General features: G+C 39.5%; 1 protein-coding gene across 1 annotated transcript; it reads left to right on the plus strand.

The window, feature by feature from the left end:
• The first annotated feature begins 812 nt into the window (after positions 1-812).
• On the plus strand, positions 813-1,895 carry LOC100021817 (olfactory receptor 10C1-like). The gene has a single exon (XM_001368190.3). The coding sequence runs from the start codon at positions 845-847 to the stop codon at positions 1,784-1,786; it is 942 nt and encodes a 313-aa protein (XP_001368227.1). The 5' UTR covers positions 813-844; the 3' UTR covers positions 1,787-1,895.
• The last annotated feature ends 14,214 nt before the right edge of the window (positions 1,896-16,109 follow it).

Here is a 16,109-nt window from a genome sequence, read left to right on the forward strand (position 1 = left end):
TCGTGAATGATATGCATTAAATGAGAAGTTAGTTACAGATCCTAATTTATGCATTATGAAATCATAGCAAATTTAAAATTAGTTTTCTGTGATGAACAGTTTATTACAGAAACTTCTATTTCCCCTCAGTAGTAGACATTTGGTTTCATTCATGCTAATAATCACTAGCCCTTTTTTTATTACTTTCTTCATCACCTCTATAGCAACTGTCTAGTTTTGCCAAACAAATCTAACTTTCATCTGCCTGACCTCCATTCCTAAAAATTATAATTATAATTATAATTATAATTATAAGACCATCAACCTTTGAAATAATTCCATTAAAAATTCACGTCTTTATCCAAGTGTCTACTGTTCTGTTTTTTCTATAAATTCTTCCAGGAGTACCTTTTAAAATGCAAATCACAGGGAGGGAAGGAAAACATCCAGTACAAATATCATGGCAAACTGAAAACCAACCTGGTATTCAATTCAAGAGACCTGCCTCCCAGACCTTACTAGCAGTGCAACTTGAGGTAGGTTGCTCCTCATCTCTTAACTTCAGTTCTTTCATCTGTAAAATAGTTACCATGATACTTTCACTTCCTACTGTTGTGGGTAATTATTCTCTTAAACTCAAGAGCTACAGAAATGCTAACTGTGAATAAGTATCAGCGCAAATCTTTACTTGGAGAAGGTGCTGAGCTAGTGGGAAAAGATAGGAAAGGGGAGGTGAGGCGGGGCAAGACTAACTGCCAGCATGGACTTGGGATTTTTGTAAGACCCGGCTTGCGGTCACTGGTCCTAAATAACCCAGACTCTTCCTTGGCACCCTCTTCTTCGCCCAGCCCCTGGGGACCTTGAGATGCCCGCCAACACTTCGGGCGTCGTGACAGATTTCATCCTCGTGGGCTTCTCTCGCCTCGTGGGCTTCCAGGGTCTCCTCTTCACCCTCTTCCTCACCATCTACCTGCTCACTGTAGTTGGCAACCTCCTCATCGTGACCCTAGTCTCAGTCGACGCCAAGCTCCAATCGCCCATGTACTTCTTCCTCCGTCTCCTCTCGGCTCTCGAGATTGGCTATACCTCCGTCACTGTCCCGCTCGTGCTCCATCACCTCCGGACTGGCCAGCGCCGGATTCCGAGGGTCGGCTGCGCAGTCCAGATGTTCTTCTTCCTCTTTTTCGGTGCTACTGAATGCTGTTTCTTGGCCGCTATGGCTTACGACCGCTACGCTGCCATCTGCACTCCACTCCGCTATCCGATTCTGCTGAACCGCCGCGTGTGCCTGCAGCTAGCCGCTGGGGCCTGGACTAGTGGGGCATTGGTGGGACTTGGCCACACCTCTTTCATCTTCTCCCTAAATTTCTGTGGACCCAATGCAATTCCTCACTTCTTCTGCGAAATTCAACCAGTGCTACAGCTAGTCTGCGGGGACACATACCTCAACGAGCTGCAGATTATTTTGGCCGCTGCTCTCATCATCCTCTGCCCCTTTGGGCTGATCCTGGTCTCCTACGCGAAGATCCTAGCTACGATTATACGGATCCCTTCTGCCACAGGCCGCCGCAAAGCCTTTTCCACCTGCTCCTCACATCTGGTCGTGGTTTCCCTCTTCTATAGCACAGCTATCTTCATCTACATCCGTCCCAAGGACAGCTACGACTCGGCCACTGATCCACTGTTGTCTCTCTTTTACTCAGTGGTAACTCCTATTCTTAATCCAGTCATCTACAGCCTTCGTAATGCTGATGTCAAGGCTGCCCTCAAAAGGACCCTCCAGAAGATGAGTTCCAAAGAGATCTAGGGCATCAGTGATTGTCAGCCAGCAAACATAATGGAGCCCTGTAGAGCAAGAAAATACAGAAGAAAAAGTTTCCACCAGGAAACTGTCACCAATACCAGAACACCTAATCTGCCCCTGTGGAAACAGTCCCTTGACCTTGGGAATTCCTGAATTTGGGAAGGAAGACAGTTGCTCCGCTCTTGAAGATGCCTCAGACTGAATGAAGCAAGGACACTGGCTACTGAAAAGTACATGTCTCTAAATACCAGTTCTTATAAACTGATAACACACTGTTGTAAGGGGATGTTTATTTTAAATGAATTGAGATGGTGTGTTAGCAAAGCGAATAGCACAGAACCTAGATGCCATAATAATTGTAATTGACATTTATATAAAGCTTCAAAATTTACAAAAGGCTTCCACGATCCAGGCAGACATAAGCTATTATCCCCATTTTACATATGAGGGAAGTGAGATGTCAAATGAGACTTGTCCAACTTCCAATAACTAGTAAATTATATAACCCAGACTCCAAATACAGTGGTCCCAACACATCAAAACATCTCTTCATTCAGGGGTTCTTAAAGTGAGGTCCATGTATTTTTCTAACTGATCATTATATTTCAGTACAATTGGTTTCCTTCGAAATCCTGTGTATCCTATTTAAGGCATTTAAAAAGATTATTCTGAGGAGTTCATAGTTTATGGGAGTTCTTAGGCCAAAGAGATTCATCAGGCATAAGTACACACACAGACAGCTTAAGAACTCACAATTTCAATATTTGTAACTATAAGGAAAGAGAAATCTAAAATACTCACTTTGCCCTGGGGAATTTATGCTACCTCTGATAATCCAAAGACCTTAGTACAAAATATTGAAAGCTGAAAAACCCAAGAGCTGATGCTAAAATTTCCTCTCTCTTCTTTCAAACCAACATAAATCCCATACCTTCTTGAAATGCCTTATTTTTGCATTTATTTTTCTGACTAAAAAAAAATGACCAACAAAAGCCCCTGAGAGAATAAAGCATACAAGATTCTATAAGGTGCTGTAGTGGAAGAAAGAGAAGCCCAAAGGCAGAAGAATGTTGGGGGAATCAGAAAGAAATGACTTTTTCATTTTCACTACATACATTTGCCAATAAATCCCAATATAGTCATGAGCTACAGAAAAACAGATACAAAAATAACATTGTGAAAGAAGAAACAACAAGATTAGGCAACTAATTATATACATGACATAAGAGAAAAGAGTCAAGGATGACACTGAGATTGCAAATTTGGTTGATTAGAAGGGTGATAATGCCCTAGATAGAAATAGGAAAGTTCAGAATAGAGATGATATTGGAGGAAAAGATGATAATTTCTGGTTGGGGCATGCTAAAACCTGTGGGATATCCAGTTCAAAATGCCCATTAAGCAGTTGTGATTCAGGACTAAAGTTTAATAGAGAAACTAAGGCAATAAGAAGATAGATAGATAGATAGATAGATAGATAGATAGATAGATAGATAGATAGATAGATAGATAGAAATCTTGAAGCCATCATAATAGCCCTGATAAACAAACCAATTGAAGCAGATATGGTCACCAAATGAGAAAGTAGAGCAAGAGAATACAAAAAGGTGTGGATCAAGCTTTGGGGTACACTCACGGTTAGGAAGCATTACATGGATGATGACCTAACAAATGAGACTGAGAAGTGGTCAGGTAGATAAAAGGAACACCAAGGAACAATGTTACAAAAATCCATGTAAAAAAAGTTCATCAGGAGAGAATGGTCAACAACACACATTAGACTGTAAGGACCTTGAGGACAGGGACTATATTTTGCCTCTTTTCTATCCGCCAGCACTTAACACAGTGCCTTGCATAATAAAGTAGGTGCTTAATAGATATTTACTGATTAATTGATTGGTTAAATTGATTAATTGATCATAGTACTATAGAAAAGTCAGGAAAGATAAGTTTTAAGAAAACCATCAGTAAGGTGTGGTCATTTAAAGTCCATTGGCAATGTTGTAAGTACCAGTTCTAGGTGAATAATAAGGTTGGAAACCAGATTATGAAGAGTTGAGAAATGCGTTACAAGAAGGAAGGGAGGCAATAATGTAAACAGAAGGTTCTAGAAGTGTAGATAAGAGACTATTGAGAATGACAGCTAGAGGGGATCATGGGGAGGGATACCCAAACATGTTTTTTAAGAATGAAGAAAGCTTGTATATTTGTAGACAGTAAGACAGTATCCCAGTAGATAGGGAGAAATTGAAAAGAAGAAATCAAAGAAATCATTGTAGAGGAAAATGTGCTGTAGAAAATGGGAAAGATGAGATCAAATTTATATGACCTTTGCAAGGAGAAAAGTCATTTCACAATCAAGACTAAAGGAGAAAAATGGAAATAATATCAAGAAATGATGATCTCAGATGCAAATTGAGATTTGAGGGAGGAGGGAAGACATGGTCAAAGTGAGTACTTGTTTTGCTTGACTATACATGTTTCTTATGGTACATTTGTTTTTCTTGCTTTCTCAGTGAGGGGAAGGGAGGGGAAGAAAAGAAAGCACATTTTAATTGGAAAATAAGGTGTTGGGGTTTTTATATAAGAGATTATGAACTCTAGAGAAGGGACAAGAGGGACATCAGAATGAATGGCCTCTTTCCTCAGTAAAGAATGAGGCAAGGTCATCAGCTGAGAGGATTCTATAGAACAGATGTTATAGGAGGCTTGAAGAGAAAAAAGGTTAGAAATAGCTACTGTGGGAATCACAACTTTAAAAGGGGTAAAAGAACCCCCTTGCTTCAGTGAAAGCACAGTGGTGATTAGATAACATAAAATAGTAATGTTCAAACATTGTCAGGTCTTCTTGACTGCAAGCCCAGTACTCTGCTGTGCCAAATAGTTGCCTAGGTCACACTATTGATGCTCTGCCGAACTTAGAGTTCACAGAGCTCTATATTTTCTCCAAAAACTTTCTGTCTAGCCAACAATATTTTTTGGTCACTGCTCTATGATCTAACATTCTAATTCTTCCTCTAATCTTTATGTCTTCTGTAGATGAGATGAGCATGTCTTCTTTGTCCTGGTTAAAGAACCTGGGGGGGGGGGGATGTTGAATATCATGGGGCCAAGGGCAAATACCTGGGGCACTCCAATTTAAAACTTCTCTCCAATTTAACACTGACACAATAATCTTTAGATCCAATAATCCAACTACTTCCAAAGCCACTGAACTACATTCTCATCTAATCAAATGTTTCCATTTTATCCACAAAGACAGCAGGATGCTTTCCTAAAAATCAATGTAAATGACCTGGAAGAATCCAACTGATAGGCCAAGCTAGCTACCTTATCAATAAAAGGAAACAGGTTAGTCTACAGTTATCTATTCTTGACAAAATCATGCAAGCTTTTAGTGATGACTATTTCTCTTTATAAATGTTTGACATTCCTTTAATAACACATTTTAGAATTTTGCCAGGATCAAGCTCATGAGTCTATAGTTTGAAGCAGAGCAAAAGTCCATATATATGGCAATTGGACTTTTGCTCCCAGAGTCAAATTTTAGAGAGTAGTAGCAGTCAATCCTTATGCTTCTTCAGCATTTAAAAACCATAATTTAACCTCTAAATAATAAGAAAAATTCACATAATTAATGATGTAGGATGATTGCCCAATGAGTCCATATTGGAATTTATTATGATATTACATGGGCCAGAGCATCACTAGGAGTTCTGTTCAAGGACAGGGGCAGTGTAACATGAAAGGGTTAAAAAGACTGCACCAGCAGGCTTCTAATATTCCTTATTCCATCATGCTCTCCTCCAAAAGACTTCAGGCTTCTGCTTGCTCCCTGAGCCTGAAGCAGTCCCTATTTTATCTCTTCTACCAGGTTAGCTCATTATGGGAATTAGTCAAAAAAAAATTTTTTTTTTACTAGAGTCTGTCATCTGGAGCCAGGAAGGGAATTACTCTCTGCCTTCACACCTTTGTCCTCAAGATTATGTTCCTTCTGTGTAGATGCACCCTCTTTCTGACTTTATAGAGAAATGTCAGGAGAAGAAGGAAAAGCATTTTGGTGGGATTTAACCCCTTGACCCCCAAAGTCCCCCACAAGTCCATATAAGGCCATATAGAGGCTTGGTAAGACTTTCCAGAAATGCATTATGATGCCTAATTGGGACGTTGGGACATGGACATGTATACAATGGCTGTTACCTGTCATCGTGCTGCATCATGACTTTTTAAGTAGATGATAGGCTAAAATTGACTGTGCATACAAAGGATGTGTTGTTGTTTAGTCATTTCAGGCATGTCAGACTCTTCATGACCCCATTTGGCATTTTCATGGCAAAAATACTGCAGTGTTATTCCATTTCCTTCTCCAGTTCATTTTACAGATGAAAAAGCTGAGGCATACAGTATTAAGTGACTTGCCCAGGGTCACAAAGCTAGTAAGCATCTGAGGTCAGATTTTAATTCAGATCTTTCTGACTCCAGACCCAGTGCTCTATAAGCTAAAAGACAGCAAATAGGAACTAGAATTCAAACTCTATCCCAAATGTAACTCTCACGATGAAATGAACGCAAATACAAACCAACAAGAAGAAACTTCACTAATAGATACAAATTCATACTGAATTCTAACCCTAACATTACAATAACATATCATACACTTAAACCTAAGAAAACCTCAGACCCTAACAGTGATTCTGATACCTACATGAGAGCCAGTTTGAAACATCATGTTAACATTAACCTTAACCTTAGGTTTTAAGCTAAAACAAAGCAAATAGGAACAAGAACACAAACTCTGTCCCAAATGTAATTTTCACAAAGAAACAAACGAAAATAGCAACCAACATGTATATCCTTTACTAACAGATACAATTCATACTGGATACTAAACTCTAACACTACACTAATGTACCCTACACCTAAACCTAAACAAATCTCAATCCACAGCAATAATTCTGATACCTAAATGAAAGCCAGTTTGAAACATCTTGTTAACATTAACCTTAACCTTTGGTTTTAAGATAAAACAAAGCAAATACTAACTAGAAGACAAACTGCATCCCAAATGTAACATTCACAAAGAAACTAACCCAAATGCCAACCAACATGGAGACCTTTCACTAACAGATATAATTCATCCTGGATAATAACTCTAACACTACACTAAAGTACCCTACACCAAACCTAAACAAATCTCAACCCAAAACAGTAATTCTGATACCTAAATATGAGCCAATTTAAAATATCATGCTAACATTAACCTCAACCTTAGGTTTTAAGCTAAAAGACAGCAAATAGGAACTAGAACTCAAACTCTATCCCAAATGTAACTCTCACGATAAAATGAATGCAAATACAAACCAACAAGAAGAAACTTCACTAATAAATACAAATTCATGCTGAATCCTAACCCTACCACTACAATAACATACTCTACACCTAAACCTAAGGAAGTCTCAAACCCCAACAGTAATGCTGATACCTACATGAGAGCCAGTTTGAAACATCATGTTAACATTAACCTTTACCTTGGGTTTTAATCTAAAACAAAGGGAATAGAAACAAGAGCACAAAACCCGTTCCAAATTTAATTTTCACAAACAAACAAATGCAAATACAAAACAAGATGTAGATCCTTCTCTAATAGATGCAAATTCATGCTGGATAACAACCCTAACACTACACTAACGTACCCTACACCTAAACCTAACAAAATCTCAATCCCCAACAATAATTCTGATTCCTGAATGAGAGTCAATTCAAAACATCTTATTAACCTTAACCTTAACAAAGCAAATCAGAACAAGAACACAAACTCCGTCCCAAACGTAACTCTCACAATGAAACAAACACAAATACGAAGCAACATGAAGACCCTTCACTAATAGATACAAATTCATTCTGGATACTAACTCTAACACAACCATAACATACCATACACCTAAAACTAAGCAAATCTCAAACCCCAACAGTAATTTGATACCTAAATGGGAGCCAATTCGAAACATAATGTTAGCATTAACCTTATTTCTTACAACTAACTGTACCTACAAAAGATGCAAACATACAAAAGATCTTTCTCCCTGACTGCTTTCAAGTTAGAAGAAAGAAATTTTGGAAGTCTCTGGGTAGAGACAGATACGTCCACTGGTCTTGGTGCCTTTTCTCCCTACCTATGTTGTTATATAAATGCCAAAAAACAGTGCCTTTTATTCTCCTATTGCTATTAGTTTCTTTTTTCCTGATCTTAGATGAATGGATATCGTAGATAGAACAGACAAGGTCATGACTTGGTGAGTTTTGAAGTTCTGGAGAACCACCAAAGGTCCGTCAATTGGAGTACACAACAGTATTTCTGGTAAATGTATGGACCAATCCAGCTCTTTAATGAATCACCCCAGCAGCCCAGGTACCATATTCTACAATCAAAGGAGTAATTTTTGCATCTGCTATTCACCCAGAAGTGAACTTGGTGTGGGAGGTGTTTAGTGGCAGTCTTTTTGATTAGTTCCCAGGAACCAAGGTGGTAAAAAGTTGATTTCATACTTCAAGCCTTGATATATCTTCTCCATGAATATTCCTTTTGAAAAGCTAATTAATGGCAAGTGGTTACTTGATATAGAGGAAAAATCAATTGGTAAGTTGATTTGGGGATACTAATCCCTGGTTGGATGATAAAGAAAATATAGATAACTGATTGATTTGGGAGAAATATGCCACATGGGGACTTGTGAAAAATGTCATTAGAAAGACACTCCCAAGGTCATTCCTAAAATTCGGGGGATGGGGGGTGAATAGCCATATTCTGTAGACCTAAATTTCTAGTATATGTTTCAGAGAGTAAGCTTAGAGTCTAAATGGTACATTAATCAAAACAGGAAAGGCACACATAGTGTTAAGTGCATATAACAGAGAGGATTTCCTTTTTCTTGTTAACAACAGGATTCCACATGAGTTCTTCCACAGACTGACCCACACAACTTCCTCCCCCATCAGTATTATTGTAGTGCCCTGGTCTCTCTCTCCCCATGAACTCTTGTGATCTGAAATCTCCCCTTTTATCCTTTATGTGAAGCTGTATCTTGATGACAGAATTCCTTGTTATAACTGGTTTATAGATCCCCTTCTCCAAACCAGAGACCAAGCACATTCTCTGTCTCTCTGTCTCTTTCTATCTCTGTCTCTTTTCCCTCTCTCACTGTGTCTCTGTATGTCTTTGTCTCTCCATCTGTCTTTGTCTCTGTCTCTTTTTTCTCTGTCTCTCTTACTGTTTCTATCTCTATCTTTGTCTCTCTCTATCTCTGTGTGTCTGTTTCTGTCTCCATCTGTCTCTGTGTATCTGTCTATGTACTCTCCTGATCTCTTCTCTCTGTCTCTGTCTCTGTCTGTGTCTGTCTCTCTCTCTGTCTCTCTGTCTCTCTCTCTGTCTCTCTGTCTCTCTCTGTCTCTCTGTCTCTCTCTCTCTCTGTCTCTCTCTCTCTGTCTCTCTCTCTGTCTCTCTCTCTCCAACAAATGACTTAGCCAATTCTTCCACCACTGCTGAATATTGTTTGTCTTACCCTAAAAAAGTTGAACTCACCATGATGATCTCTTATGATCTTCTCATTCACCTCATATTTAGTTTCCTATTAAGCATTTTTGTTCTGTCCTTTCTGGTACAAAATTTATTGTCCTTGGACTTGAACAAAATGATACAGAGCTAAATAAGCAGAATGAGAAGAACAAAGGAAAATAACTTTAAAAGACTAGAGAATTCTGGCCTGTCATAATTTCAGAAAACTGAACATGCTAGTTACATCTTAGCAGTAAAATAATGGACTAAAGGTACAAAATGAGATATATATTTTCAGACAAGGCCAATGTGTTAATTTTTTTTTTTTGCTGGACTGTTATAAGAGAGGATTTCTTTTTCTGGGGGGAGGGAATTAATGTGTAGTAATACATACTAAAAAAATAATTTTTCAAAGAAAGTGTCATCAAAAAAATTTTAAGAACAAAGAGCAAAAAGTTTATAAGGGAACAAAAACAAAAAGGCCAATGTTGTTATTACATTTTAATTTCATATTTTTTACTTTAAAACTATAATAGAAGTTCCATTCCAAATGCAATCCTTTTATCTCTTTTTATTATATTGAAATATTCATGTTTCCTGAAAGTTATTAAGATTGAATAGAAATTAAATAGAAAGTGTTTTAAAAGTAAACAGAAAGAGGGTAGGGGTTAAGATGGCGGCTTAGAGAAAGCTAAAGTTCAGATCTCCGGAAAACCCTTCCCGACCGATCTCAAACTATAAGCTCCTAAGGCACCGAAATTCAAAACGATCAACAGCACAGACCCTGGGAACCCTCCTCCTGGACCTGGACCCGGATCAAAAGGTACGGCCCCCCTCAAAAGCCAGAACCCAAGATCACTCGGACCTAAGGGGTAGGAGCGCAGAGTCCAAGGCTCCGGGAAGCCGCAGCCCGGCCCAGCTCAGAGAGCAGGGTCCTTGGAACAACAACCCTCAGGGCCTTCTATCTGAGTCCCAGTGAAAGTCATTGCCCTCGGAGCTCCCGGGCAGAGAGGAGGGTCGAAACAACAGCAACCCTCAGGGCAGGCAAGACAGCCTTATGGGCTGGATCCTGCTATCCAAGTCTCAGTGAAAGTCCCTGCCCTGAATTTTTGTTCATGCTGCTTAGATTTAATCTCTTCCCAAGAGGAGGGGCCTGTGGGGATGCTTCTCCCTTTGTCTTAATTGGATTGGCTAGTCCCAATCTGGCTCAGACCTCATGCTTGGTAACCACTCCATACCTGAGGCTTCCCAGACTGAAAAGGGAGAAGTCCAGTACAGCCACTACCCACATAGAGGATGGTATTACAATTTTAGGGTGCCAGGGATAGGCCATGCCTCCTGTTTATCGAAGGTATAACATGGTCCTTCAACATTAAAAAGAAATTAGGTTTTTTTTTTCAAGTTATTTAGAGCCAATTTTCTCAATTATAAAGGTCACTGGAAGAAATTGGCCAATGAGATTGTGGGCCCTCGCCTTGAAGACAGAGAAATGGGTAGTCATGAGGGAGAGTGGAGTGGAACTCTGGGGTGGACTCTCCCTGTCCCATAATGTCCTGTAGAATGAAAGGAGTTAGTAGGCTGTATAAAGGCAGTGAACATGGAAGCAGACAGGGCAGTACGTGACAAATTGGACAGCCAAGACAGACACAACAAATATGAACGTTGGGTTGGATGTGCTCCTCTACTCACCCCAAGGGCCTAGGGGCGGTGGTCCCAAAAACAGAGCATTGTGGCTGGGCAATTCCAACCAGGAGGCCTCTGACTACCCCAAATAAAATCAACTAAAATCAACTGGCCAGAATACCCTGCTTAAGGGAGTTGAGTCCCACAGATCCTTCCCACAGCCCATCCAAGGGAGAGGGAGTCAGGGATCCTTAGGTGAAGGTAGCCAAGAGAGGTGTTACAGTCTTCGTCCACACACTTCCCAGAATTTCTGACCTATTCACTCACGGGAAATAGAAACTGTGTACTTTCCAAGTCCACATTCAGAAATAAGTGAGCAGTTCTCCTGAATGAGTCTGGCCTGGCAATAGGCTGTCCTGAACAACCCCTGGGCCAGTGACCAGTGGTCAGCCACTTAGCCCTATGTCAATGACTCAGGAGACCTTACCCCCTCACTCTCACACAACATTCTCCGCACATTCATTCAACACCTCCAGAGGCTTGTAAACCTTAAAATTTCTTAGACTTATGAATGTTGGAAATTTCCCCATTGGGAAATTTCATACTTGAAAAAATTTCCTACTGATAGTAAGAACTCTATTGGAATCTGAAACTCCTTGGCATGGGAGGATCCTTCTCCTCCCTACTTAAGACTACTTTAGGACAGAAACCTTTTGCTAAACAATGGAAAGGGCTTTGACCTATGCTTAAGCATAGAACAGGAAGTTCTTTGAGTCATGATTGATTTTAGAATTGATACAATAGAGATACTTGGAATGACAGAACCAGGTCTTGGAAACTACAATCTCCACCCTACTCAGAGTAACAGGATTTAGGAAGGGCTGCAGCAAAGATCAAGATTTAATTATTTGAGAATATGACCTTCAACAGACATGTGCAAAGGGGACAGGCCTCTGGGCGGTCCTGGGTTAAGCTAGAGCCACCATTGGCACAGGGGAGACATCGACAGTGATTGGTAGATGTGAGAACTGAGGGGAGGGAACTTAGATTTTTTGCTTAAAGATAGCGAGGTCTGAGGACTGAGAGAGGGTGGATGCTCTGAAGGAGGTCTGAGAGGAGAGAAGTCCTGGAGGGAGAGCTCCTGGAGAGGTCTTGAAGGAGGCTGTGGAAGGAGAACTCAGGAGGAGTCAGGAGGAGGATTCTCTGGAAACATTTCTTGAAAGAAGGCTCTCTTGAAGGTGGAGCCTGAGGTTGGCATGAGAAGCCTTACCTAGAGAGATCTTGGGTGAGTGATAAAACCAACTGACTGATTTATCTCTTAGGACTGAGGTCTAGGCCTTATTGGCTTGAGGCCGTTCATCCTTATTCCTTTCTTACTTTCTCTCTTTTTCTATTGATTAATCAGTGTATTATAAATTAAATTTCTCTATAAAACCCAGTTGGCTTGGGCATATTCATAAATTGGGAATATATTCCCTGGCGACCATCTTATATTTATATAAAACCAAGACACAGAAGAAAACATATTTCAGTGGTCATAATTGTTATATATTTCCTTTGCTCCCAAACATTTTAATTATCACATTTTATGGCTCCCACTCTCTTATCTATAACTATTTAACACTCAAAACTAATTTAAATCTAACAGTTTATGGCTGACCACGAATTTGGTGAGAAAACCCTAAAAATATTTCTGTGAAATCTCTTTCCTTTATTTTTTTTGCTTTATTACTTGCATATCAGTCAGTTTTGTTTTCTTTTTTTTAACTTGACTTCAAATTTACAGCTGCAAGAATGGGTGAGTAAAAAGCCTTTTTTCTCCTTAAATTAAGCTGTTTTAGATCTTAGCAACAGGGCCCTAAGGTCCTGGCTAGCAATTGCCTAAATTAAGACTAGAAAAACCTGGGAAAACTTCCTTGGCCTTGTCCTGCTTCCCACGTTTTTTACTTTAGAAATATGGAGTCACAGACAGTTCAGAACTTAGTTAACAACTGGAGTTTCAGTAAATACTTTGTTCTTTTCTTAATACAAACATTGGTCTGCAACTTACTTAGCAACTGGCTCAGCAGCCCCATGACCAATCTTATAAATACAGAATTCCTTGTCTCTCTGAAAGGGCTCATCTCATGGAACTTATGGCAAAAACTAATCAACATACTACTTTCCCTTGAATTTTTGATTATTGTAATTTTAATATTGTATTTCCTTAAAGAACTCAATTCTCAGTCAGACCAAACAATTGCTTCCCCTGCCCCCTTAGTCTTAGAAAACTCTAATTCTAATCAATCAACTCTAAGTCCATACCCCACCCAGGCTTCCAACACAACACAATCAATTTTAAGTACACACCCTACCTCTGAATTTTCTGGCACAATGGGATTACAACAAACCCCTCCTTTTAATGTGCCCAACCCTTCTATGTCTCAAACTTACCCAATTGAAAATGGAGCAAGATGCCTAGAAACAGGAGTACCAAATAATTCAGATAGCTTATTTCCTTTAAGGGAAGTACCCACTTTTAATAAAAATGGAAACTTAATATCTGTAAGGCATCATACACCTTTTAGCCCTGAGGATTTAAAAAAATTGAAGGAAGAAATGCCATCATTTGAGGATGAACCAATAATAATTATGAAAAAATTAGAGAACATATTCAGAACTTTTGACCCCACTTGGTTGGATGTTGAGAATATATTAGATGAATTATTAACAAAGAGAGATAAAAATAATATTGTCTCTCTGGCTAATAAAAAACAAGGTAGAAGAGGACATTATTGGCCAACTGAAGATCCACACTGGAACCCCAATGTTGAATTAGATTACACAAAACTAAACCAGGCCAGAGAAGCATTATTGACAGCCATGAGAGCTTGCTCTGATAGACCTGAAAAATGGTCAAAATTTGAAAAAAACCGACAACATATTGATGAAATACCCTCCCAGTTTATAGACAGACTTATTGACGTAGGGAATACATATATGGACCTTGATTTGTCCAGAGAAAGAGACATTAGACAACTACGTAGACGATTTGTTAAGAATTGTTGTTCAGTGGTAAAGGACTACTTTAAAACTAGCTGCCCTAATTGGGACTCTATGGACCTAGATGAACTAAGGAGAGTAGCAACCTATGTTTATAAAGGTCATGTAAAAAGACCTGAGGAAGATCATACATCAGTGGAAGATTTAAAGAAAGAAATTGAAATGTTAAAGAGACAATTGAAAAATAAGGGAGAGACTATAGCCCCTTTGCAGGAATTCACAAATAAATCAGTAACTTGCCACTTCTGTGAGAAGGGCCACAAAATGATGGAATGTAGAACCTTTCTTAAGATAATTGGAAGGAATACACAGTTTAATAATAGCTTTAGAAATAATAACCATAGAAATGATGATAATGGTCATAGAAACCAGAATAACTATAATGATGATAATGGTCATAGAAACCAGAATTCTAGAGATTCTAGAAATTATAATAATGACTATGGAAATAACTATAATGAATATAGAAATAAGAACTTTAGAAACCAGAATTATAGAAATAGGAATTGGGAAAATAATGACAATGCTCCAAATGAAGAAAATGATAATACTCAACAACAATATATGAGAAATGGTGCTTGTCCAAAAAATACTCGAGGCGCAAATGCCCCTCAGGGGGGTGCCCTTCAGGGGGGCGCTTTTCAGGGGGGGTGCCCAAGGAATATCCCAAACACAATGAAGGTGTCCGGGGAGGGGGGGGCTGGGGCACAAGAACCAGAGAATACAACCTTTGATTTCCCGGACCCTGATGTCCTACTACCTGTTGTCCCTATCCACTGCCCTCCCCATACTAATGAACCCCATGTTACCTTGAAGGTGGGTAACACTTATTATGATTGCCTATTAGACACTGGAGCTACCAGGTCTGTATTGAAGAATGTACCAGATTTAAATTGTTATTCCGTTGATTCACAAAGTGTAATGGGAGTATCAGGAATACCCCAAAGAGTTGATAAACTTGCCCCTAGAATGGTGTCTGTAGGACCCTAGAGGTACAACATACCTTTCTTTTGATGCCTGACTCCCCTTTAAATTTGCTGGGGAGAGACCTTCTATGCAAACTCAGAGCCACAATGACTTGTTCACCTGATTGTTCTTTATCATTGGAAGTACCAGAGGAATCGTTAAATTTACTCGCTGTACTTCTCTCGGAAAACCAGGAGGCAAAAGAGCCTTCCACTTTTGAAATGCCTAAAGATATACTGGAGTCTCTTTGGGCCACATCTTCTTCAGATGTAGGCTTACTTAAATCTGCTGTTCCTGTGCAGATAAAAACTAAATCTAGCCCACCTCCTTCTATCCCTCAGTATCCCCTCTCAAAGGAGGCAATTGAGGATATTACACCAGTTATTAACTCATTAATAGAACAGGGAATAATAATCCCTTGCAAATCTGAATACAACACGCCCATCCTGCCAATTAAAAAACCAAAAAGAGGGCCCGATGGCAAGTACCTCTATAGATTCGTACAGGATCTAAGGTCAGTGAATAATCACGTTATAAAGAGACACTCCATAGTTTCTAACATACATACTATTATTTCATCTATTCCTAGCACAGCTACATACTTTACAGTAGTAGACTTGTGTTCAGCTTTCTTTTCCATACCTATACATGAGAACTCCATGCATATTTTTGCTTTCACCTGGAAGGGCTCACAATATACCTGGTGTCGGCTGCCACAGGGTTATGTCGAAAGTCAGAGCTTATTTGAGCCCAAGTGCCCTCTCCTTCCCCTTCTTTATGCCTCTCATGAGTTGCTGGCAAAGACATGCTGTTGCTGACTGTTCCATGAATCTCAGATGGTGTCTGAGTCATTATCTTACCCCAAGTGCCTATCCACATTTCTTGAAAATGTTCTCTCACACTAATTCCTGGAATCCTTATCCTACACCAGGTGTCATATCTACCATCCTTGTTGTACTTTCCCAAGGACTGTCTCAGCCCTTTGCCAAGGACCCGTCTCAATGGTATGACTTCATTCTTTGTGATCTGTACCTTTAAAAACCCTTAGTTGCCTGCAATAAACTGTATTTTGTCCCCCCACCAGTGGGCAAAAACCTTTCTAACCTCACACTGTCTGTTATTATTTTGATTCTTATCTTTTCC

Source organism: Monodelphis domestica, chromosome 2 (genome assembly GCF_027887165.1).
Source record: "Monodelphis domestica isolate mMonDom1 chromosome 2, mMonDom1.pri, whole genome shotgun sequence".
Taxonomy (NCBI): domain Eukaryota; kingdom Metazoa; phylum Chordata; class Mammalia; order Didelphimorphia; family Didelphidae; genus Monodelphis; species Monodelphis domestica.